This window comes from Mugil cephalus, chromosome 11 (genome assembly GCF_022458985.1).
Source record: "Mugil cephalus isolate CIBA_MC_2020 chromosome 11, CIBA_Mcephalus_1.1, whole genome shotgun sequence".
Lineage (NCBI taxonomy): Eukaryota > Metazoa > Chordata > Actinopteri > Mugiliformes > Mugilidae > Mugil > Mugil cephalus.
In genome coordinates, this window is record NC_061780.1 from 11,673,605 (window position 1) to 11,695,601 (window position 21,997).

A 21,997-nucleotide genomic window follows, 5' to 3' on the forward strand; every position below is an offset into this window, starting at 1 on the left:
ATTTCTATAGACTGAGCAATTAATCACTTCAAATTTGTTATCGACCAATACCGACCAGTATTCAGTCTAATAATCTCTTGTTTAATGAGCAATTTCTTTTCTATGACTTTTAATACATTTTACTCATAAGAAAAAGTACTTTATACTTATAAAGTACTTTATACTTATAAAGTACTTTATAATTATTTCTTCTTTGTGCTGTAGTGGCTTTTAGTTAAATGAGCAAGCCTAATCACAGCTTCGTGTGTATTTGTATACTTGTCACTGCTCTGAACTTTTCTTCTCTAACTGACATAATGGTAAAGCGTGTGTGGCTTCCCCTCTGCCGGGGGCGTGGACCACAAGCCCAGGGGCGGTGATGGGGAACCACGTGCTCTGTGTGTACAAGCAGCAGCAGAAGAGACAACAAGTCAGACAGACTTCAGTCTACTAGAACATCAGAGGTTCCTCCCCGGCTCTGAAAATCGGTTTCATCTCCTTCTGAACAGATTGGCGACCAAGTGGACGATCTGTCAAAGACTTCTTTCTGACATGCACTTTGATAAATGTGAGTACTGTGTGCCTCTTTGATATTTTAATTTAGTGCAGCTTTGTAACGTCATCAGTGAGGGTGACAGGTGTTCACGTTAGGGCATTTTTGGACAATATTCAACTGACTTGACTATTGTGTTTGAGGCATAGTGTAACATATGTTTAACTGAAAAGCCTGCAACGTTATACACTTGTTTCCTCAGATTTAAAACTCCTGATAGATTTAGTTTTGACTGTCTGTTGTGTTTTTTTTTGTGCGGGGGTTGATGGATTTTAAATGTGACAGGAGTTGAAGTCCTGTCACAGTGTGTTTTACATGAAGACTGTTTCCTGGTCACTAGGGGAAATGTGCTTTAGGTTAAATACCTTTTTACTAATAGCGTACACCAACCATTCATTCCATCCTTTCAGTGATAACTTCATGTACTGTCCTTTCTCTCAGTTTTCACTCTATGACATCACATTTCGGGTGAATCCAAGAGACTGGACTTGATCTGGGGAAACCCTGATACACCTCCGCCCTTGCTACTATGTTTTCATTTCCCCTTTTTTTTTTAATTATGCCAGACAAGCAAGCTGCGTGACGTGACGGCATTCACTCGCTTTGCCTAACTTTCTTTGTCAGTGCCTCCTCTCCTCTCCTCTCCTCTGACACAAGTCTGAATGGTTGCTGTTGTTGAGCGCGCAGGGTCTGTTAAACCACAAAATGAGGAAACTGGCTATGCACGGCTTCTTTCTTTCTCTGTAGGCCCAACCAAAAGAGAAAGGTTGTCGGAATCCCCAACCTCCCACGCAGTGACTCAATGTCCAGGGGTTTCCAACACTCACTTAAATATCACAGAGAAGCCCAGATCGAAGGGGTGGGTTGGTGGCGGCGGTGGTGGTGGAGGTGGTTTATTGCTTATTTGTCTGAAGAAGTTGCTCAACATTTCTCCTGTCTGGCGACGTGCCAGACAGGAGAAATGAGAAATGTTGAGCAACCTCTCTAAACTCTCCAGCATAGGTTGTGTGGTGAAGTTGCAGCATTACATCATTGCCGAAAAGGCCAAAGGTGACCTTACCTGTTGTAAAGACCAAATGAGTCAGTGTTAAGTAACCCGTAGTAACACATGCTGACCTTGAAAATGAAACTTTGCGGCGGCGAAATGCGACAGTTGATGTCATACGTACTCTTTAAGTGTCCTTTATTATGTGTCGGGGGTACATGACGCGCCGCAGCTTGAGGACGTCTCGTTCAAGACGAGACGGTTTTGGATTGGAAGCGAGATTGTTATTTTTGACAATTCGTCTTACCAGCAGAAATCTAAACTGGCAAGCTCATGTTGTAATATTCCTTCTGTCAGTGGTTGAATTTGCATTTTTTTTCTTTTTTTTTTTTCTTTCCGGAAGTGCACCCTCTGTGTGTTTGCTTTAGTGAAGAGAACTATGTTGTGCCTGTATGGCTTACCACCGTCATTTTTTTTTAAAGAAAAAAAAAAGAAAAACAACAAAAAAAAAAACCCAACAGAGAAGTATGACAAGAACACGTCCTTCTGCTCTGCCTCCCAGACGTGTAGGTGCAATAGAAAGCACAAGGCAGCTACACGTGTCGAGGTGACGCGCCTGTGACACACCAAAGGCAGGAAGATGTGGTTTGCTTTCTGTAGCGTAACGGAGCGGCACAGGAAGATGTCATAGAAAATAAGCAGTGGCAATCCCATGTTGAAGGTTTTCTGATGAATCTTCTGCACGGCCACATGTTCTGCGTTCCTAATGGAGGAGGCTTTATCTCTACGCGCTGGTTCCACAGACGGGGTGGAAATATCACTTTATCTTTCACGTGTGTGGTGAAGTTTTTGAGGAAATGACCTGTGTGGTCACATCACAACACAGTGTCAGCTGGAAACATCACAATTCGGTTTTGTTATATGTTTTTTTTCCTATTTTTCTCAGTTCCTTTACCTGTTCAATGGAAATGATATCTTTGTATCACAAAGGGAAATCATACTCATATCACAATGGATTTGGTGCTTGTGTTAGTGAAAAGGTGAGCAGAGAAATGCCACCATGGAGAAACTGAGCAGGAGGTGATAACAATTCTGCTGTTATTTGTTCAGATCTGCCTTTTAGAAAGTCAATCACCAAAGCTCATGGTGTGATTCATATTTTTACTGTCTCACACCTACCAACTTTATTATTATAAGTGGTTAAGTGATGATCTCGTCTCAGTGTTCTACCCTTCTAGAAAACTTACAATGGTGATACACTTTCCAACATAATCTGATCTTCTTGATGTATTGTGGGTTCAAAATGATATAAAACTAGATTAATTAAAAGGTTTTTAGATCAAAATGATCAAATCAATTGTTCTCAGTGACGAAGAAATAAATATATTAATTGATTAGTGGTTCAACTGAAGAAATTTTTGGCAACTATTCTTAACTTATCATTATTGAACGAGTTATTTTTTATTAAAAACAGTGAACTCTCTCTTACTGCAGCGTCTTGAATGTCAATTTTTAAATATATATATACCTTGTAGTAGTAGTAATTTAGATATTTGATTGTTTTTCTTATAAAACAATCATCTAAAAGAAATTCAGTCTGGAAAACTGTGATGGGTGTTTTTCATTTGCTCCTGGCATGACACAGAGCAAACAATCAACCTTCAGCGATCAAACGTCGCTAAAAACACAGAATTTGTGAAGCCCGTGGAAACTGTTGACTTTTTCTGCATACATGCATACATTCAGCCGTTTGATCCTCTTTGAAACGGTGCCTACTGACAAAGGTAGGCCGAATGCGCTCAAACAAGTGACACATAGAATTGACATTTTTAGTCATTTTCATAATAAAAAAAAACACAAATGAGTCACCTGGAAAAAGTCAGAACAGCCCTACATTTATCACACATTTAAGTCCATCAATTTAGAAGCAGCCTTTCCAGATTTGGTGTCGGTTAATAAGTTCACATTTTAAAAACAAAACAAAAAAAACAAAAAAAAACGAACTAATTTCTCTTTGACATTGAAGTATATGAATCGTTAAACTAAGATCTAAAGAGTTCTCTCAAGAAAGGGTTGTGGATGTTGTAGCAAATTATACTAAATTAAAGTATTAAATCATTAAAAATCAGGAAACTAATTCCCCTGGTGGTGTTTAGAACTTGTGAACAAATGGCTCATCAGACTCTTGATCCAAAAAGTCTCCATGAGCCCCAAATCTTTCATATATATGTATATAAAAGACTGAGTCCAAAAAGTACAGTAACATTGTAAAAAGTAGTAAAATTGATTGATTGATTGATTGATTGATTCGTCCATGAATCGGGGATCAGTGTCTGATAGATAATAAGACAGTATGAGGAAATCTGTCTCCACTATGAAGATCATGGTACTGACTACAGCAGCAGGGGGAGCAGTGGCCTAATGGTAAGAGAAGCAGCGATCCTCTCCATGTCCATCGGCCTTGAGCAAGTGCCCGAAATCCCAGAAACTGTTCCCCGAGCACCTCGCCTCCCGCCCATGAGTGTGTAAAGAATAAATGTGTGTAAATAAATATACAGCAAATGAAGCTGACTTGATTCAATTTAGAATCTCCAGAAAAATGGCTAAGATAGGAAGAAGTGCAGGAACTGCTGAGACAAGGAAAAAAGACCTGATTTGAATCCCGCTAAAATGTTGCGGGGAAGTTGAAATGGGCGGCGCATGCAATAAAACAGTCAAAGATTTTGCAATTGATGGAAATTTGAGGGAAGAGTGGTCAAAACGTTCAGCGTGCAAAAGGCTTCTGGCCAAATATGCAAAAACCCAACAAGAACCTCCGCTAAAGGGGGAAATTATAGCTCCTGTGGCTGAGGGTGCACTTATAGAAGTATATTACATATTAATGAATATACAACTGAAAAAGAACATTTTCCTCATGGTGTTGTTCAGTTATACCACATACATGATCCAGCGCTTCCCCGTTTGCTGAATATTCACGTACCTGTGACTGTACAGTACGGTAAATTCATTCTGGCGTTCTTTTCTTCTTTTTCAGCGCCAAAAGAGAAGCCGTGTTGCACTCTGCCCACAGTGAAGAAACTCTTGGAGCAGAAGAGAAGACGTGAGACGTCCTCCGTTCCATCCACCTGCTCCACTGCCAGCACAAGTCCTGTTCCCCCAACTACTGCTACAGTAAGCCAACACACAGAGGGGCTCAGCATCTCGACAAATGTTACTCCGTAAAGATGTGGTTGTTAATCATTTCATTCTTTTCTCTTGCTCCTCCTAGCAATTGTCTTCGTCAGAACCATTTACCTGTACAGGTAAGAACTGGACACCTTCTGCACAAAAGCATAAGTCTGGAGGAATTGTTGAACATAAACTAGAATCAAACATATATCTAGCCTTGTTGTTTTTTTTTTTTTTTTTTTTTTTACCATAATATCTTAAGTTGCCAGTGATGAACAGCAGCCTATCCCTTCTGTCTTAGGTGCAGCAACCAGCTACTCAGACATGGCAGTGAGCTATGAGCAGTGGGCCCCGGGCCCTGATTCCGCACTCAGTTACTACACCAGCCATCCAGGACCCAGCTTTGCTGCACCGTACAACCTCCCAATGGCAACTGAGTACAGCACTCAGCAGCAGCAGGTCCCTGGGTTTGCAGAGACAATTCCTCAGACATATGTAAGAGGAATCTCATCATTGGGCACGTTCAACTTCTATGCTCCTACATTAATCTCCAAGTTCTCGATCTCCTCTTGATGTTGTTCCCTATATTCTTTTGTGCAGGAGTGTCCAATGGCAGTGGGAGATCCCGCCATGGCCCCGTGGTCTCTCCTCGCTCCTAGCCAGAGCGCACAGTTGAGTTTCGGTCCAGCGATGGACGCCACTAAGCTGGAGGAGGCCAGGATGCTTCTCAACAGGATGGACTACACCAGGGCCATGTGTCAGGACGAGGACGGAGACACGTGAGTGTTTTAGTGCATGCTTGTGTGCGACGGCGTGGTTCATATCTGAGCGAAGGAGGGAGAATACGAGTAGATATGTAGATAGTACTTTTGGATGTGTTGGCTGAACGATACGTGAGCGCACGTAATTACTTCCGCGGGGTTTCGTTTTCAGTCGTCAGCTAAGAGTGAGAACCCGACGCGCAGCTTGACAGTCCTACAAAGACAGAGAAACAAATAAATATGAGTCAGCCATTCATGCTCAGTGAATGATTGGTGTTGTATATTGATGTGTTGATGTGAAGACCGCTGACAAGTCTAATGAGCAGATTCCACAAACCCAGAAAAAGGAAGGGGAACAGGAAGAGGACCGTATAACTACATTAGAAACTCAAATGGATAGACGAGTTTAGGCGAGAGAGGTCTGCGGCGATTACCACAATCATCTGGCTCAGTTTATAGCTAATTTAATCGTGTGGTCTTGCTCCATCAGCATCCTGCACATATACACCGCCAAAGGACTCAGGGAGTGTGCCTTTGCCGCTGCAGAGACGCTGCGGGATTTAGGGAAGCTCGATGCCAAAGAACACAAGGGAAAGGTATGAACCAAAAGAGCGGGCGTCTTCCAGATTCTCTGGTTCTTCACCTATTTACCGAGCTTAGCATAGTTTTATAGTTCAGCAGAAATAATTCTCACATGTGGGTTCTCTTTTCAGACTGCTTTACTCGTGGCGGTGACAGCAAACCAGCCAGAAATCGTACAAGATCTGCTGTCGTTAGGGGCGGATATCAATGCCTGCGACGTTAAAGGACAGACTGCCCTCCATCTGGCTGCTCACTACGGATACCCTGCTGTTCTGCAGGTAAAGCAGCGCCTAATCACTTTTTTACACGGCCGTAAAATAAAGTTTCTGAGAAAAGAGAGCGGACCGTAACAGTAATTTGCTTTTGCAGGCAATTCTGTCCAGCAGGCCGGCCGTCAACCTGGAGGCCCGCAATTTTGAAGGTAATGAAGTTTTGAGTGCTCACTCAAAAATGTGAGGAGTAATTCAAGCGGTACTCATTTCTCATGTCTTTTCCTCAGGTATGACTCCCCTGCACTGTGCAGCCATTTCTCACAGCGTTACTATGAAGGCTATGGCTACCATCGGGCTACAAGATATCAGTATCCAGAACCAGGCTGGGGAGAAGCTCTCCTGTGTGCAGATGCTTCTCAACGCAGGGGCGTCCCTAGTCAGCCAGGTACAGTAGCTCAATATGTCAGCAATAAGGAACCACCAAAGTTCAATATGATAAACCTGGATCTCTCCGTCACAGTGTACAGTCCACAGGGGAAGTGCCCAGGTTTTATCTAACCAAAATGATGTCATATGCATTCTTCCCCCTCCACTCTTTTGTCTTTTGTTTTCCTTTTTTTGCTTTACACTTGCATATCTCACTCTGACTTGTGGTTTCATTATGTTTTTTTTTTTCTTTTTTTTCCCATCACTTCCAATTCCAGGAAGTCAAAAGTAACAAGACCGTGCTGCACTTGGCTGTGAAGGAGGGGAACATAGAGCTCGTGCGCTATCTGCTGAGGATTCCCCTGCCAAATATGAAAGAGTTTGTCAACATGAAAGTGAGTCTCACATGAAACTCAGAACTGGATTTGTGTGTGGGAGTTCATGTGCAATCTCCACTGTCTGCACCATAGGTCCTGAACTGGGGGTCCGTGACCCATGAGGGGTCAATCTTTGGTTGATTGGACATTTTTTATACACATTTTATTTTAATTTACCCCCACAAATTTAAATTTCTTATTAATCCAACATATTTTAGTAAAGGGATGAAAGGGACAGGTTAGTATTGAATGCAAAATGATAATAATAATGTATATTTATAAGGCCGAGTTTAATATAGAACACATGTAGTACGTAGGGGTTCCCTTCTTAATGTCTCCATCTGTTTGGGGTCCTTGGTCTATATAATGCTTAACACATAATACTCTACTTAATATTATACTTACATTGTAGACAGCCTGACTCATGCGGCATTTACACTTTTACCCTAAAGGCACACGGTCACACAGCTTTACACATGGCAGCCGGTCTCCATGGTAACCCCCACCAGGAGGAGGTCCTGCAGCTGCTGCTGAGCAGAGGAGCTGATCCCAGTATCCGCAATCTGGAGAACGACCAGGCGGCTCACCTGCTGCAGAGTGGCCTGCAGGGAGACCAGGTAGGCCGCTCATCTTTTCTACAGTCATATCTGCACCATTTTCATTTTTTTTTTTTTTTTCGTATGAAGTGATTCATTAATATTAATTCATTTTCTTTTTGATTCCCAGCTGAAGCTCATGCTGAAGAAACGGAGTGCTTCCTCCCGTCGACGTATCCTCTCCTTGCAGGATCAGGAATGATTTAAAACACATGTAATCCCCATTTGGAGGGAATAAGTCTGTAAGATGGTTCCTTTGTTGAGAAAGGGGATTCACATTTTATTATTGTGAGGTTTTGGGAGTCTCTGGCCTGTAGAGCGAAAATCAAACTACTTCGGCACACTCATCTCCAGATACAGTACGATTCATATTGTATTAGACAAATGACGCTTTAATCCTAAAGCTTAAATTCCCTGCCTGTGTAACTAGAGTGCTTTATTTATTTTAAGTATTCAACTGGACGTGAAACATTTCATTCCAAAATGCAATGTCCTCTGTCAAGCCTTTTCGCAGAACCCGTGTCTGTTGGTCGAAGCGTTTAAAATGTTGACCAATATTCACGTTTTCATTTTTGTCAGTTAAGGATATGGAGCATTTTGAAATGAAATGACAAATAGAGAGCATTAGTTATTTGCTGGACATACAAGGTATAGATGCTGTTGTGGAAGACGGAGTTATCTTCATTTTCCTGACAGGCTACACTCCCTGTTTAATGTTGATTTCTGTGAAATCGTGAGAATAAGCTCCAGGACAATGTCCCTGAAACTCGTGTGACTCTCTTGTCAAACCCCCCATCCCCACCCCCAACTATCTATAGTGTAATTTCACTTTTTTCTGTATGCATCATACATATATCTACAACATCAGGTGCAATTTTCTTTGTGGAAAAGGAAACTTTACTGTGTAAAAAAAAACTGCTATGTCCTTGAAACCGATCTCTTGTCAGAGACATTGCATGAGTAAGTGCAGTGACAAATTGTATGACTGCCTGTACATTTTAGTCGTGAGTCATGAGTGAAAGTACAATAACACTGTTCACGTTCCGCCCCGACTGTTTTGCTGTTCTGGGTGTCCTGTGAACAGCCCCGTTTTCACTGAGCTACAGAGATTAGCAGGATGGAAAATACACCCATCCCACAAAAAACTGTGTCTGCAGTTGTTATTTGGACTCCCACATGGCCCAGCATTTGTTTCTCACACTCAATTTCAGTCGAGGCTTACTGCTCTGACAATGAAACCCGACGATGAGACTGTAACCCGAGTGACAAATAGGCCTCTCGCTTACAGTATGTGTCACTTTTTTTCATATTACACATGTGGTAAATTCCTGTTAGGTAGACAGAACAGGTCGATCTCATGAGGACGCCGCACAGCGATTAAAATGCTTTTTTTAATCCTTGAAGGTTTTACGCAATCACCTAATAAAGGGGCGGTGACTACAGACACAGTACGTCATGTTGAGTAAACAAGACCTTTATTTGGAAGAAAGACTTTACAGGGAATTCCATAGTTTCATTTTTGATACCTCAGCCTTAACTTAAAACTGATGATGTATTTCACAGCAGTCTCACAATCACCACTATGCCAGCTATCTCATTTTTTTGTTTATTTATTTATTGCTTTCTGTATTTTTTTTTTTTTTTTTAGCTCTTCCTATTGATTGTAGTTGAAAAGTCCAAAAATCAGAGCAGAAGTTGAGGAAACACAGAAGCCAACGATTGTTACATTTGATGAGTGAATGTAAAGTCAGCGACACAAAATGGACAAATCGATTTTTACGTTTTGTAACCATGCTCTTCATTTTATTGTGTTACAACAATGAATTATATGAAAGAGAAACCAAACTTGTTGCATGTGTCTGATTACGCATCCAGTCTAAAGGTTGGGAGTTACATCCTTTTTTTTTTGTTGTTGTGTGTTTTGTTTTTTGTTTTTTTCATTTTTGTTTTCGGTCTTAACTGGCGTCAATACTTACACAGTATTAGTACTGAGAGGTCAGTGGTGAGGTTAGGGCGTGTTGGAAAACACTGTTTATTAAATAGCCAGCCTGCAGAGGTAACATTAGCCATGAGAGACATAGCTACAAAACAGCTGGTGTGTTGCGCATGTGTGTGTTTGTGTGTTCGCTAGCTTGAGTCCTGGGGCGACTTCGCTATCCCTCCCACGTTTTCTATACAGCTGGAGGAGGCACTGTAAGAAGGAAAATGTAACAAATAAGAGACAATAACTCAGAGAACGATCGCTTTTAAGTATGAGTGACTTTATTTAGCCATGGGAACTTACCCTCTGTCTTTGGAATCTGGGTACCAGATGAGTTAGAGCTGCAAAAAAACAAAAAAACAACAACAACAAAAAAAAAAGAAAAACGGGGAGGAAATTAGTTCATATTTTTCGATTAATCACGATTAATCATCATGGAACATGTACGTGTGCAGTTTGAAAACTGTGGCAACAACTTGAGCTTGCAGTGTTTTCGTTGTCAGGGTTACGGGGGACAGTGGGGACAGTTGAAGCCACAGGGTTCTGGGGATAAGTATCGGCCCTGGCCACCCGTTAGAACAGCAGCCCTCGTCTTTCTTCTTCTCTTGCCATACAAGCAGCATGCGATCAGCTGAGAGTAGACATTCACTACCAACACATGAAGAGTGGGATGCAGATACTTTTTTTTTCTTTTTTTCTTTTCTTTTTTTAAAAAAAACAAAAGGTCTATGAAGAGCAAGCACTGAGTTAAAGACAACATGAAAGCCCGCAAGTCATGGACTCGTTGATGTGTTGGAAGTGCGTCTCTTTGGGCTTTGTGTGCAGAACAGGGGAGGGGCACTGAGAGAGGAGAGGCATCCAGGGCGGGGAGGGGGAATTACTGTATGTGGGAAACTCAGTTGTCTTCCACCGAATTATTACTCCGGTATTTTTTACTTTTCAACTCAAAACTGGATAACAAGTTCAGTTTTCATACAACATGCACGAGCGAACCATCCACTAAGTCTTGCACAGCTCTTACTTGGATGAGGATTTTACACATTTTGTGAATTTTTTACCTGTTTGGGGAATGATAGGTAAGTTACAAAGGTGACACTCATATATGTTTGTATGATAAAGCCTCTGTATTACAGGGATGTTTAAAAGAAAGTCTAAACTTACTTAGAGCTATTAAAATGCCAGAGACAAACATAATAACAGCGAGGATAACCCCCGTGGTCCTCAGTGTCTCATAATCTACAAGGGACAAAACCACACGTAGCTTCACCAAACAGAACCAGCAGAGGTGACAGTAAACTTAGAATTCACTGCATAGACAAAAGTATAAATTGCAGTAAGTTAAAGAAGGTGTATCTGGTTTCTGAAGTTAGAAAATAGAGTAAATCTTACCGTAATCGAAGTCACTTTGATCCGGAAACATTGATTCTGCAGAGAAAGAGTCTTGTCAGTTATAAAGTAAATGAATGTGATGGCGCATTGGACCACGACCAGCTTTAAGGGTGTGTTTGTAATGCACCACAATGGACAATCAGGTAGTCAGCTCCTTACATCTGCAGGCTTGGCTTTCTCAACTCCTCTGGAGTTTTTTTTTTTTTTTTTTTCCCTGAGAGGCGCTCAATGCAGCATCTTCCCTCAGCAGAAAAAAAATGGGTTACAAGCCAGCAGCAGGATACAGCAGCAAGAAAAAAAAAGAGCCTGAATACTGAATGATGATTAAGAGCTGAGGGGCCATTTGAAAACATCTGAAAAGGCTTTTAATACAAATTGACAGCTCTCCTCCTCAACACGGTGGCTTATTTCAAGTGTGTTGCACTGGATCGTCAGGGTAGGATGTCAATAATGCAGCCTGCACGCTGCTAAAGTGGCTGAGCCGGCACTTTCTATCATTTCATCCTGCAGTTCCACGAAAATCCAGTTTTACAAGAACTAGGGCTAAATAATTTAACAGCTCCTTCCAGTGAGCAGTGCACTGGAGAGTTTCCCTTGTTATCGCACCGTGATCCGTGCATCAGCACCCAAACTGGCACACATCACTGTGGCAACAACGCAGTAGAAAATAGAACAACTAATTTGCGCCCCCTAAATTGTTACCATCACAGAGTGAAAATCCACAAAAGAAGAAAAAACTGTCAAACCTGTGGTGGCCATGGCTGCAGCGCAGAGATGTGGAAGGGCTCTGTTTCCGTGGTATTTAGCAGGTTGCTGGGTTTCAGATTAAGTCTGGATAAGAAATGAAGGGGCTGGATGGCACAGCAGGTGAAACAGCACAGTGAACCTTCAGCGTAAACTCAGCAGGAACCCTCTGGTGGTGATGTTTGGACATTGCATTTACAACTGAGCCAATGGCGCAATCCAAAGGCAATCCCACTAGTGAAAAAAAAAGAAAAAAGAAACAGCTAGGCTGAAGCCTCCAGGGAATAGAGGGCCACCACTGCAACCCACCATTACAATAAGTAATAGGGGATATAACATGGAAATTATCTTCTGCTGTCCACCGAGGCACATACGTCATGTTTGGTGTAGTGGTGCATACCATATAGTGTTACTTACAGTGTAGAAATATGGTGTTGCATGCTGAAAATGTGCCAGATTCTGTCTCATGTTATGTCTTTTGAGCAGTGCAGTAAACCAGTCCTGCAGCTCCAGGGAGAAAATATAGCCTACACATGCAGCTTTCAGCTCCGCAGGAGGCTGCCAGACTAGCTACGGTGGACAATCCGCCAATAAACAGCAGTGGCCACAGAGATAGGTAGAATTTAGTTTGCGTTTTATTTATTTATTTTAAAGCGGCCCCTCCAAAAGCTGCACATCGCAGCTCATAAATCATTCCACTCACCGCCGGTGGGTTACTACTGCATGTGTAACTGCAACTGTCTGCAGTGTCAGCAGAAGCAGGAGTGCAGCATAATCAAGGGCTGTGTTCACCGGTTCACTGTGACCGTCACAGAAAATGAAATCATCATGGGGTATGAGAAACGGAGACAGACACACTTTCAAACGTCTGTTTTATTATTTTGCATCAATTTGAAAGTCACGAAAAAATACAAATGACAGTCACATTTACTCTACTGTATAAAGCCGGGATATTATCTAGTAAAAGGTACTGGTGATAAAAACATAAAAAAGAAGAAAAGGGAGAACAGTAACATTATGAAATTGAACAAGGCTCCATGAAGTGTGGTCATGGAAAGATTGTCCTCCGCTGTAGTCAGGGTATTTGCTGCCATCTAGTGGCGGCAGCCGGTGAAACTGTTGGAAAGGTGAAAGATCAACAAATGAATAATTTCCTTCAGCTTCTAGAGCGCAGCAGATTCACAGATGTTTGTGACACACTTACCAGTTTTTCTTCTGTTTCTTTTACACTGTAGAAAGAAGACGGTTTAAATTACAGTGTTGTCATGAAAAAACAATGTATCTGCTTGACAATTCATTAACTTTCTTACAAATGATTACATAGAAGAAGAAACACACCTGAGTCCACACCAGGACCCCTGGATCTGAGGAAGAAAAATACAAATTTACAGCTGGACGTTGAATATAACAGTCAAAACAATATAGATATTTTGTAGTTAAATTTGATTTCTCCTCTACTTTACCTTGACCTGTCGCTCTTTGAACAGGTACATTTCTTCCGGCCTGTTTTTATTGACAGAAACACACACACACAAAAAAAAAGAATTAGACAGTGCTGTGTTGTTGTGCTTCCAATGTGATGAAGGTAACTGAAGACACTTTGAAGGGGACAGATGCAGTCAGCTGTTACTAGTTACATAAGCATTAAGCCTTGATAGATACAAGAATACATCGCTGAGCTTGTGCCCATTTGCACGTCTGGGCTAAAAGCCTGGCGAGCTCCTTATATGCCTGCAGCCTGTTGGCCTGAGCCCCGAACTATAGTCACGTACCAAAACCAGTGTGTGGAATTACAGCAGCACATTCTGGCCAAACAATAAAACAAAGCCTATTTTTTTAGATAATTATGATGAATTCAGTCTATGCAGATACCAACATATTCATCCCCCACACACGGTAAAGGCTTCATGTTGTGATGTCAAACATTAAGATACACATTATACAGTAAGTTGTAATAATTTGTACATGTTTTTATATGTTTCAATTTTAACAAAAACATCTTGTTTCACCAATGAATAATTTTCATATCGCAGCATGATATTGAACCGCTTTCCTTTGTCATGCCACAAGTCTTTTTTTTTATTATTTTGAGCTGGGCAAGGTGATGTAATTTCAACCCACACTTGCATATAACAGAAGAAGAGATGACGCAGTGTTCCCTCATTGGTATTAACATAAATGTAATAAATCTCTACTGAGTGTCAGATCTAATCTTGTCTGATCTACTCTCAAAGAGTCTATTTTCTGCTGCGTATTGTTCTATTTGCTGAGCGTGAATGGAAATATTGTCCGCACACGTCTTATAATGACATAGCCTTCGGGCAAACAAAGGACGCTCAAAGAGAGAACGCGTTTCTGTTTGGACCACACAGGATCTCTGTGGCTGTGTTTGCTCGGTTAAAGCTGATACAACTGAATCCTTATCTGTCCCAGACACACTTTTGGCTGAACTTAATGGAAAACTAATTAAAATGGGGTTAAGATATCAAGTCCATAATCGTCTCAGAAAATAATGATTAGAAGAAAAAGCCTTTCTTAGTGTGGGAAAGAAACTTCCACATTCACATTAACGTAGCGCTGTCGCTTTAAGAGCACAGAGCGAGGCTTGTATGTGTTAGAAAAGTTGCTAGCACTAACAAAATAGCTGGGAAATCCTAGACAGTGACATCCATACTAACAGGACTAAGAATAAAACGGTAAGAATTTTAAAACACAAGGAGACCCCGAAGGGCCTTTGTGGCAGTTTATCTTACACTCTTAAAAGTCTTGATTGACTCAAGTGGAAATTTTTTTCAGCTTTTGTGGAAAAGCTCAGAAGGCCCGATCTGTAGCTCTTTTGAGTGATGGAGGAGACTGTCAGTCTATCAGTTTCAGAACAAGAGATTTTTTTAAAATAAAATCTGGCAAACTTTGAGCAACTATGATTTAATTTCGGTCACAGACTTATAAACTGAATAAAAATAAATACACGTAGGTTTTCATAGCGTGTAGCCTGGAGCCCGCTTTGCTCTTTGCCGGCAGAAGCAGGCTGAGGGTGTGGCGGGTCCCACTGAATTATTTATCAAGGGGTTTCGGTTTCAGCGCTACCACTAGCAGCTGCAGCATATGCTGACAGGTAGGGGGAGGAACCTTGGATGGACGCAGAGCGAGGAAGGGGATAAGATATAAGGACCACGTTGCTGTAAATCAGAGCGCATAAACGCGTCGAATGGCGGTATTTTCCAAGAAGGACCCGCATACCGTTCTATCAGACCTCTGAGGCACGGCTTGCTTTGCCGCACTAAGCGATTTTGGGAGTGTGAGGATCAGCGTGCGGTGCCACCGACCCTTAACGGCGCACATCTGCCGAGTGCTTCAGTTGGGGGAACACTTACTGACAATGAGGGCAATGCCCAGCAGGAACAGTACCACAGCAAAAACCAGCCCACCGATTCTCAGGGATTCATAATCTGAGAAAAAAAAATAAATAAATAAATAAAAGAAGCATGTTGCAATGTTTGCAGAGAAATACAGCATGCCATGCCAGCTACAGAACAACACAGACCGTTTTTTAAAATCGTATTTTGATTTAGGAGCAGCACCGCAGAGATATTTGGCAGTCCCCAACTGGTTATATTGAGACACACGAATTCCTTTGAGCTGTGGTCATCACAATTGTAAACACGACGGTTAAGCCTGACTCTTTAACTCTAGTGGGCACTTCAGTTAAAGAGTCACTCTAAGGCTGGAAAGAAATCTGGCTAGTAAACCTGCTGTACGACAAGGAAAGGAAAAAAGGGCAAGAAAATATTTATTTCCATTACCTGCAAAGGAGGCAAAGAGGGCATAAGTTGCTATGGAGCGGTCTGCTTTACGACTTTAAATCCAGCTCTAACCTTATTTACTCCAGTGTGGCTAATCAGCAGTTACTGATAATAACAATAGCAACAGATGCCAAAACATGTTCCCATTAAATAAAGTACATGGTGGTCTTAAGTTTTTCGTCTCTGCAGGGATTTCCAACCTTTCTGGCTTGTTCTATTTGAGACTATTGGACATGGATATTGGCTCTGAAGTGCAGGCCAGAAGAGATAACCCCCCCGAGAGTTTAACAAGGGGGAAAAAAGAAAACCGCACCGGAAAGCTGTAAATATCTTGCAGCTTCACAGATTTATCCTAGGACACCACCCTCTGAGGGGTTCCAATGGGAAACTATCGAGGGATTTGGTTCGGTGCACTGGGCTTGGGTGGAATGCTTAAATAAACAAATACACAACTAAATATAATGCACTTTTCTTTATTTATGTACAGTTAGCAACAAATTGTCTCATATGAAGGCCCGACCCCAAATCTGCTGTAATTTATCTTGTGGGGACCTGCCCAAGTTGGATGAATATTACTATTACATTACCAACAAGTAAACAATGAACCTCGAAGGAAATTACTGCTTGTAAAGCACGTGCACATTTTAACAGCTTATCAGCTTAGAGCTTTTTCCAACTATATTTTGGCAGGACACCATTTTTTTGGTCCTTCAGCAAATAAATTTATTGTTGGAATGGTACGCAGACGGTACGAAAACACAACTAAAATCTACATGTTGCCATGAGTCTAGATGCAGATGTTTAGCCATCCAACGCACTTCGGTCCCTAAGGGTGGACTGAAAGCTAAAGCAGCGGGGACAAAGTTTGACCCTGGGGTGAGACTTTTCCATCACTTCTGGAAGAAGAAGAAGAAGGAAAAAAAAAAAAGAAACGTGCAAACTCATCTCAACCTCCCAGATGTTTCCTGTGCAGAGGGGTCGACCACATTCATCAGCCTGACACTCACCGTACTGAAAAGCTTTGTCGTAGTCTGCTAAGAGAGAGCAGAGAGGGACAAATGAGGAGATTTAGACACTGACACACTTCAGGGAGTACTCACAATATGATAGCTCTTTAGCAGTTTTTAGGGCCTCGGTCATCCATCTAGACATTAGCCAGACGGGTGCCTTGTACCAATTTATATGCCAGTTAAAATGAGCTAAGCTTATCTTAATTTGACTTTTCTAAGCTTCAAATAATACCAACCTTCATCTGCTGCTGAAGCTGCAAAAAGAAAAAAAAAGAAAAAAGAAAAAGAGAGAAGAACATTAGTCTTCATGGGAAATTCACCTGGTGGTCTAAGTGCATGTCAGCAAATGGAAAAAGAAAATCTCAAGAGCGTGTGAAGACTATCTTCAAATTCCTACTTGTATTTTTCTAACAGTGTGGAGAGTGGGTTATTATAATCCTATAAAGAGGAATAGCTTATGGATAATGAATTCCGCAGAAATGCCCTGAAACACTCCCAGTCCCACAGTCCTTCTATCACATATATTATGCAGCATTTGAAGATAAATATTGTTAAGCTGGAAAAAAAAAATATGAACGTATCATAGAAATTTAAGGCTTTCTTTAGATATTTGGACAAACATTTGATATGGTGCCTATTAATAGAGGGAAAACGTATGCAGACAACTAACCCTAACCCTAACCCTAACCCACACAAAACTGTGTTTTCATACATTAAATAAATGTAAAACGTAAGAACTTCTATCACACCCACTATCCGTCATACTACATATGCTACCATCTGGAATGGTGCATGAAATGGCGAGATTTATATTCTTTTATAAATAAATAGATTACAAAATGAAGGGCGTCAAATTGCAAAGAGCTGGTTTGAATATACAAATAAAGCCAACAACTTTAATGGGACCTACATATTTCATTGTAGTCGTTCCACTTATTATTCATAACAGAGAATTTATCCTCCAATTTCAGAAGTTAAAGCAACGGAGAAGCGCTGCAAAACCTCAAAATGACAGCTACAATAACACTCGCCTCGGCTTAGCGGGCGCTTTTATTTTATCGCCTTGATCTGCGTTAAACCCGCGCCCTGACGGTGACGTGGGAAAACGCCGACCCCTCTGATCTGTCACAGTTTTCGTCGTCCTCATGGAATAAAAACTGGCTGCAGCCTCTCGAGCTCTCCCGCCCCCCCAGACCACTTGTTGGTAAATCACAACTTCTGCGCTCAGTAGCTTTAAGGAGACGACCTGAATAATTAAGCAGCCGGCTTTAGCCGATAGAGGACCAAAGACGTTGCTTATCTGAGGAATGTTTAGAGAGAACACTATGCCACCTCGCAGGAGCACGCTGGTGGTTACATAAGCTCTCTGCCGGACATCATCTCACATCATTACTGTGGTATTTTTACTGCCTTCATTAAAATATTTTACGAACAACAGTTTAAATGTCGGCCAGTTTTAACGGTTGTGTTAAGATAACACTGGCAATTTATGTCGAATACATTAAAATGGTCATTTACAAATGAGTCTAGTGAGATAATACGTTTCTAAACTTATTCTAGCAGCTCATCCACAGTAAGTTACCATGTGAAAGATGAGAGGCTTTTCTGAGGCAGTGCAAGATCTCTGTCCCTGATGTACGCGATTCAATAAAGTCAACTGTGACCCGTTGTAAATATAAAGTGTGACACAGTCGAAAAGTTGATCCAAGTAATATTTTATGCATTCTGCTGCATCCTGTTGACTGCGGAGTAAGGGTTACAAGTTCTTGTCGCATTCATTCAAGGCCGGTGAATCGTAATGCGAATAATTTCTCCTACAAGGGCGTGTTACCACACAGGTGTCGACAAGTCTTCGAAAATAAGTCCTGACCTGAGAGTCAAATAGAGAGTCAAAAGAGACAAAAAACAACTCAGCTCAGGCAAATCTGCTTAACATCAAGCCCAGCTGATGGCATGCAGGGTGCTCTGAGAAACAAATCAGGGACCGGGACCTGCATTAACAATGGGAAACTTGGCAGCGGTCTAAATATCCAGTTATACAAACTGCAGTAAAAGGAAACGTTTACACTATTCGGACATGGTCTTTTGTCAAAGTAGAACGCTGACATAACACATGAGAATGTTTAAAACTGTGTAATGCTAACAAGAAGAAGCAGCATTTTAAACATATTCGACCAAAAGGGGGGGGGGGGGGGGTCACATGGCAAACAGCCATATGAATAAATGAGGGTGGCGAAGCAAAAAACAGAATATTGCTAAATCCTGAAGGCCGTGCATTGTCAGCGAACACGAAAATCCGGGAAACTTACCAAACACCTCCCTGCCAAACGCCGATCCTGTTATACAGACACATCGGCTCGTTTAGCATGGATGAACTTAAAAACAAAGCTCCGGATAGCGGAAGGCAACTGAAGAACGCTGTGCTTGTACAGGTGGGATCAAAATAATCTAAAGCTTGTAGGAGCTGTAGTGTGAAAGGATGCTCACCGAGTGCAGGGGCCAGACAAGAGCTGAATGCCATCAACACCACAAGATCCATTGCACCTGTTGAGGAGAGTCAAACAAGCATGGGCCTTGTGAAGATACAGAGAAACACAACATTTATTTACCTGACTGTAGAAGCACTGCACTTTTAAGTGATTCTGAGTTATTGCTGTTTTATGAGGGCAATCAAGTGGTAGTTGAGGGGCTTTACATGTAGACGTTGTAAAATGTCCGTGAAGGTTCTCAGTCATCCAGGTCATTTCTGGTAATTCCTTTATTCAACGCCTTTGGGATAGACTTAAACTCATCATGACAAACCACCAAACCTCAGAAAACATTTAGATTGGTTGTTATTTATAAGCCCAAAAGGACACGAGAAATGGGAGAAAACGCATAATTTATCAACGTGTATATTAAGCTGTGGCTTAAAAGGATTCCACCTTTCTCTGATGCAACTTATCACAGGGTTTCATCAGACCATCGTGACATTATCAGGGTTTCTTCCATTTCAACGGCCACATCTAAACTCTAAACCCTCGCTGAGACCATGCCTGACGGGGACACAATGCTCCGTCTCCCCTCAACACTTCATACCGAGCCTACGAGCGTTATTAGGATATGCGTCTGATTAATATGGCCTCTTGGCTCTGGGTTAAAGAAGATGATCTATTTTGGGGACACCATGGAGACATGCAGTGGGCACGTCTAAGCTGGTGTTGAGTTGCGCTTGATATTTGGTCAGTGGGTTTGGACGAGTTTTGCTGGGTCATCTGGTTTACAAATGGAGCATGAGCCCCTTTGGGGGGCGGGCGAAGGTTACATAATATGGTTGCATATTTTTACCTTAAAAATCGTATCGTGCCAATAACGAGTTATCAAAATATGACAACTATGTCATACAGGTACATGCTTCTCGGCTCAACAGCTGCCAAACAGTCTAAGGCGCAAAATGAAACGTTTTGCATTGCAAAGATCAAAGTCTACGTTAGCGGGGCTAAGGGCTTCCTCCCCTGGCCCAGATCACTGCTGGAGGATTCATGCATGACTGGAGTGGAGGCGTGAACACTGGGGCTTGGAGTGGGGAGAAATGAACACTTCTGCCTTGGGAGCCGGATTAACAACAAAGGCCTGCCAATCAGGTTTAATCAAACAAATACAGGGTGAGTTATTCTAACAAGAACCAATCCAATAATCTTGTTTGTTAGCCCTGTGAGTGATGTAGACGAACATAATGGGGAAACTGGAAAGAAGCCCATTAAGCAACGCTAGAAATGAATCCTAATATTGTGCAGGTCTCCCTTGTGCCTCCAAAACAGCTGTGCCCCATCGGAGAATGGATGTGGGTCTTCTGACGGTGTCCTGCCATGTCTGGCAACAGGATGTTGTTAGCGGGGGGCCTGTGGATCGAGTGGAGGGGCATCTCTGCATCTGGCTTATCATACAGTCGATGGCTTGTTTCAGTGCGTTCCACAGATACTTGGTCAGATTGGAATCTAGCATAACATCCAGAATTGCCAGTTCAACACCTTGTGCTATTTTTACTAAATTGTTTTTGTGTTATGTATCTGTGTCAGGCTACATCCCGCTGCCATCAAGAAGTTTCATTGCTATGGGGTGGGGGTGGGGGAGTCTGGTCTGGTCTGGTCTAGGTGGGTGGTACATGTCTAAGTAACATCCACATGAATGCCAGGTCCAAAAGTTTCCCAGAAAAACAACCATCTTGTGACCAGGTGGTCAGTGTTATTCACTTCTGCTGTCAGTGGTTTTAATGTTGTGGCAGATCTGTGAATACTCCTAACTAAGACATCATTATTTTAGATGATCTGGACCCCCCCCCCACCCACACACACACACACACCCCGAACCGTTATATGTACAACCTTTAGAGACTGTTGAAAACAGCAGCAAACAACTTTTTCTTTCTTGTTTTGTTTGTCTTTCTTTTCTCGAGATCTCGTTGTTATTCTCGCCAATTAACGCGATAGAGAGCGAGGAACATTTTCGTAAGTAGCTGGCAGCGAGACCTCGGTGTTGTTACCAAGAATCACCGAACTCCAGTGAAGTTGTCGAGCGGGTGGCATTTCTAACACGCTGCCTCGCCGAATGCGTGGAAATGGAAAACACCTGAACGTACTCGACGTCACGCTGCAATACTCTTATAAAATATACTTTCAGAGACCTGTTTGTGCATTGCATAATAAGCCGTTTCTGGAAGCAATTAGACGGTCACATGCTCGCAAAGGCATTTGCTTTTAAGTTGGAAGTAAGAGTCCGAGTGACTGCTAGAAAACGCTGGTCTTCAGGTCATGCGCCTCGAACACAATATCTGAAATGAGACGGAGTGCGTGCATTTATTTCACGTGAGGTTCAAATGAACTTACCGTGTATCAGCCTCCTACACTCTATGCAACTTTCGGAATTTCCGGCCAGTGAGCCAAACTTTGCAAAGAAAGTTTTAAGGAAAGTTACTTCAGCCAAGAAATAAAATATATGCAAAGTCTTCTTTTTTTCCCTCCACTAAACATATATATATATAAAAGGAAAACCACTAGTTAAAAAGAAATTATTCTGTGTTGCATTCTGTGGAGATTCTTCAGTTGTGCTCTGCTGCTGCAAAGTCAGTTCCTTTCTTGGTCTGATCTCAGGAATGAAAAAGACGGACAGATAGAGAGATAGAGGGAGGGAGGGAGAGAGAGAGAGAGAGAGAGAGAGAGAGAGTTGGAGGGAAAAAGAGAGGCGGGGTGCCACTGAAGTTACTCCCAAAAGTGATCCTGGGCTGCCCTGCACAGAGAGCTGAATGGTGCTACTGTGGAGGCATATTACGTGGAGGCCATGTATCCTGGAGCAAGCACTGTTAGTAAAATAGGGTGGCATAATGAACTGCAAATCGTGCTCATTTCGCCCTCACCCCCCTCACCCCACGGGTGAATCAGCAGCATCAGACAGA

The 21,997-nt window shown here is 42.1% G+C and overlaps 3 protein-coding genes across 6 annotated transcripts; 1 reads left to right on the forward strand and 2 right to left on the reverse strand.

Moving 5' to 3' along the window:
* The first annotated feature begins 425 nt into the window (after window positions 1–425).
* LOC125015720 (NF-kappa-B inhibitor delta) lies at window positions 426–9,679 on the forward strand. The gene is made up of 12 exons (XM_047597639.1): window positions 426–547; window positions 4,552–4,688; window positions 4,786–4,819; window positions 4,987–5,180; window positions 5,286–5,464; window positions 5,937–6,042; window positions 6,160–6,306; window positions 6,398–6,449; window positions 6,528–6,685; window positions 6,945–7,061; window positions 7,496–7,660; window positions 7,770–9,679. The coding sequence occupies exons 1-12, from the start codon at window positions 532–534 to the stop codon at window positions 7,839–7,841; spliced, it is 1,377 nt and encodes a 458-aa protein (XP_047453595.1). The 5' UTR covers window positions 426–531; the 3' UTR covers window positions 7,842–9,679.
* Window positions 9,084–12,034, reverse strand: LOC125015721 (phospholemman-like). Its single transcript, XM_047597640.1, has 5 exons — window positions 11,756–12,034; window positions 11,010–11,045; window positions 10,782–10,856; window positions 9,924–9,961; window positions 9,084–9,830 (listed from the first exon to the last, which is right to left on the reverse strand). The coding sequence occupies exons 1-5, from the start codon at window positions 11,766–11,768 to the stop codon at window positions 9,702–9,704; spliced, it is 291 nt and encodes a 96-aa protein (XP_047453596.1). The 5' UTR covers window positions 11,769–12,034; the 3' UTR covers window positions 9,084–9,701.
* Window positions 12,035–12,608: 574 nt separating this feature from the next.
* LOC125016673 (FXYD domain-containing ion transport regulator 6-like) lies at window positions 12,609–21,711 on the reverse strand. 4 transcript variants are annotated; one of them, XM_047599304.1, is made up of 10 exons: window positions 21,432–21,711; window positions 19,054–19,110; window positions 18,876–18,902; window positions 16,803–16,820; window positions 16,564–16,587; window positions 15,128–15,202; window positions 13,217–13,256; window positions 13,092–13,117; window positions 12,958–12,982; window positions 12,609–12,869 (listed from the first exon to the last, which is right to left on the reverse strand). In XM_047599304.1, exons 2-9 carry the CDS (start codon window positions 19,103–19,105, stop codon window positions 12,978–12,980), a joined length of 267 nt encoding a protein of 88 aa, XP_047455260.1. In that variant the 5' UTR covers window positions 19,106–19,110; window positions 21,432–21,711; the 3' UTR covers window positions 12,609–12,869; window positions 12,958–12,977. The 4 variants fall into 4 exon arrangements, with proteins under 4 accessions (XP_047455260.1, XP_047455258.1, XP_047455262.1 ...); XM_047599302.1 differs by having other exon boundaries at window positions 16,564–16,590; XM_047599306.1 differs by lacking the exon at window positions 18,876–18,902 and having other exon boundaries at window positions 21,432–21,710.
* Window positions 21,712–21,997: the final 286 nt, after the last annotated feature.

Bases quoted from the DNA above. Each gene is read 5' to 3' on its own strand.
- LOC125015721 (XM_047597640.1), bottom strand. The intron at 10,857-11,009 runs GTAAGATTTACT...TGTCCCTTGTAG, and splicing joins TCAAAGTGACTTCGATTACG to ATTATGAGACACTGAGGACC. The intron at 9,831-9,923 runs GTAAGTTCCCAT...TCCTTCTTACAG, and splicing joins CCAGATTCCAAAGACAGAGG to TGCCTCCTCCAGCTGTATAG.
- LOC125016673 (XM_047599302.1), bottom strand. From the start codon at position 19,105: ATGGATCTTGTGGTGTTGATGGCATTCAGCTCTTGTCTGGCCCCTGCA. The intron at 18,903-19,053 runs GTGAGCATCCTT...TCTGTATAACAG, and splicing joins TTGTCTGGCCCCTGCACTCG to GATCGGCGTTTGGCAGGGAG. The intron at 13,118-13,216 runs GTAAAGTAGAGG...TTTCTTCCTCAG, and splicing joins TCAAAGAGCGACAGGTCAAG to ATCCAGGGGTCCTGGTGTGG.
- LOC125015720 (XM_047597639.1), top strand. The intron at 4,820-4,986 runs GTAAGAACTGGA...CTTCTGTCTTAG, and splicing joins AGAACCATTTACCTGTACAG to GTGCAGCAACCAGCTACTCA. The intron at 6,043-6,159 runs GTATGAACCAAA...TTCTCTTTTCAG, and splicing joins CCAAAGAACACAAGGGAAAG to ACTGCTTTACTCGTGGCGGT.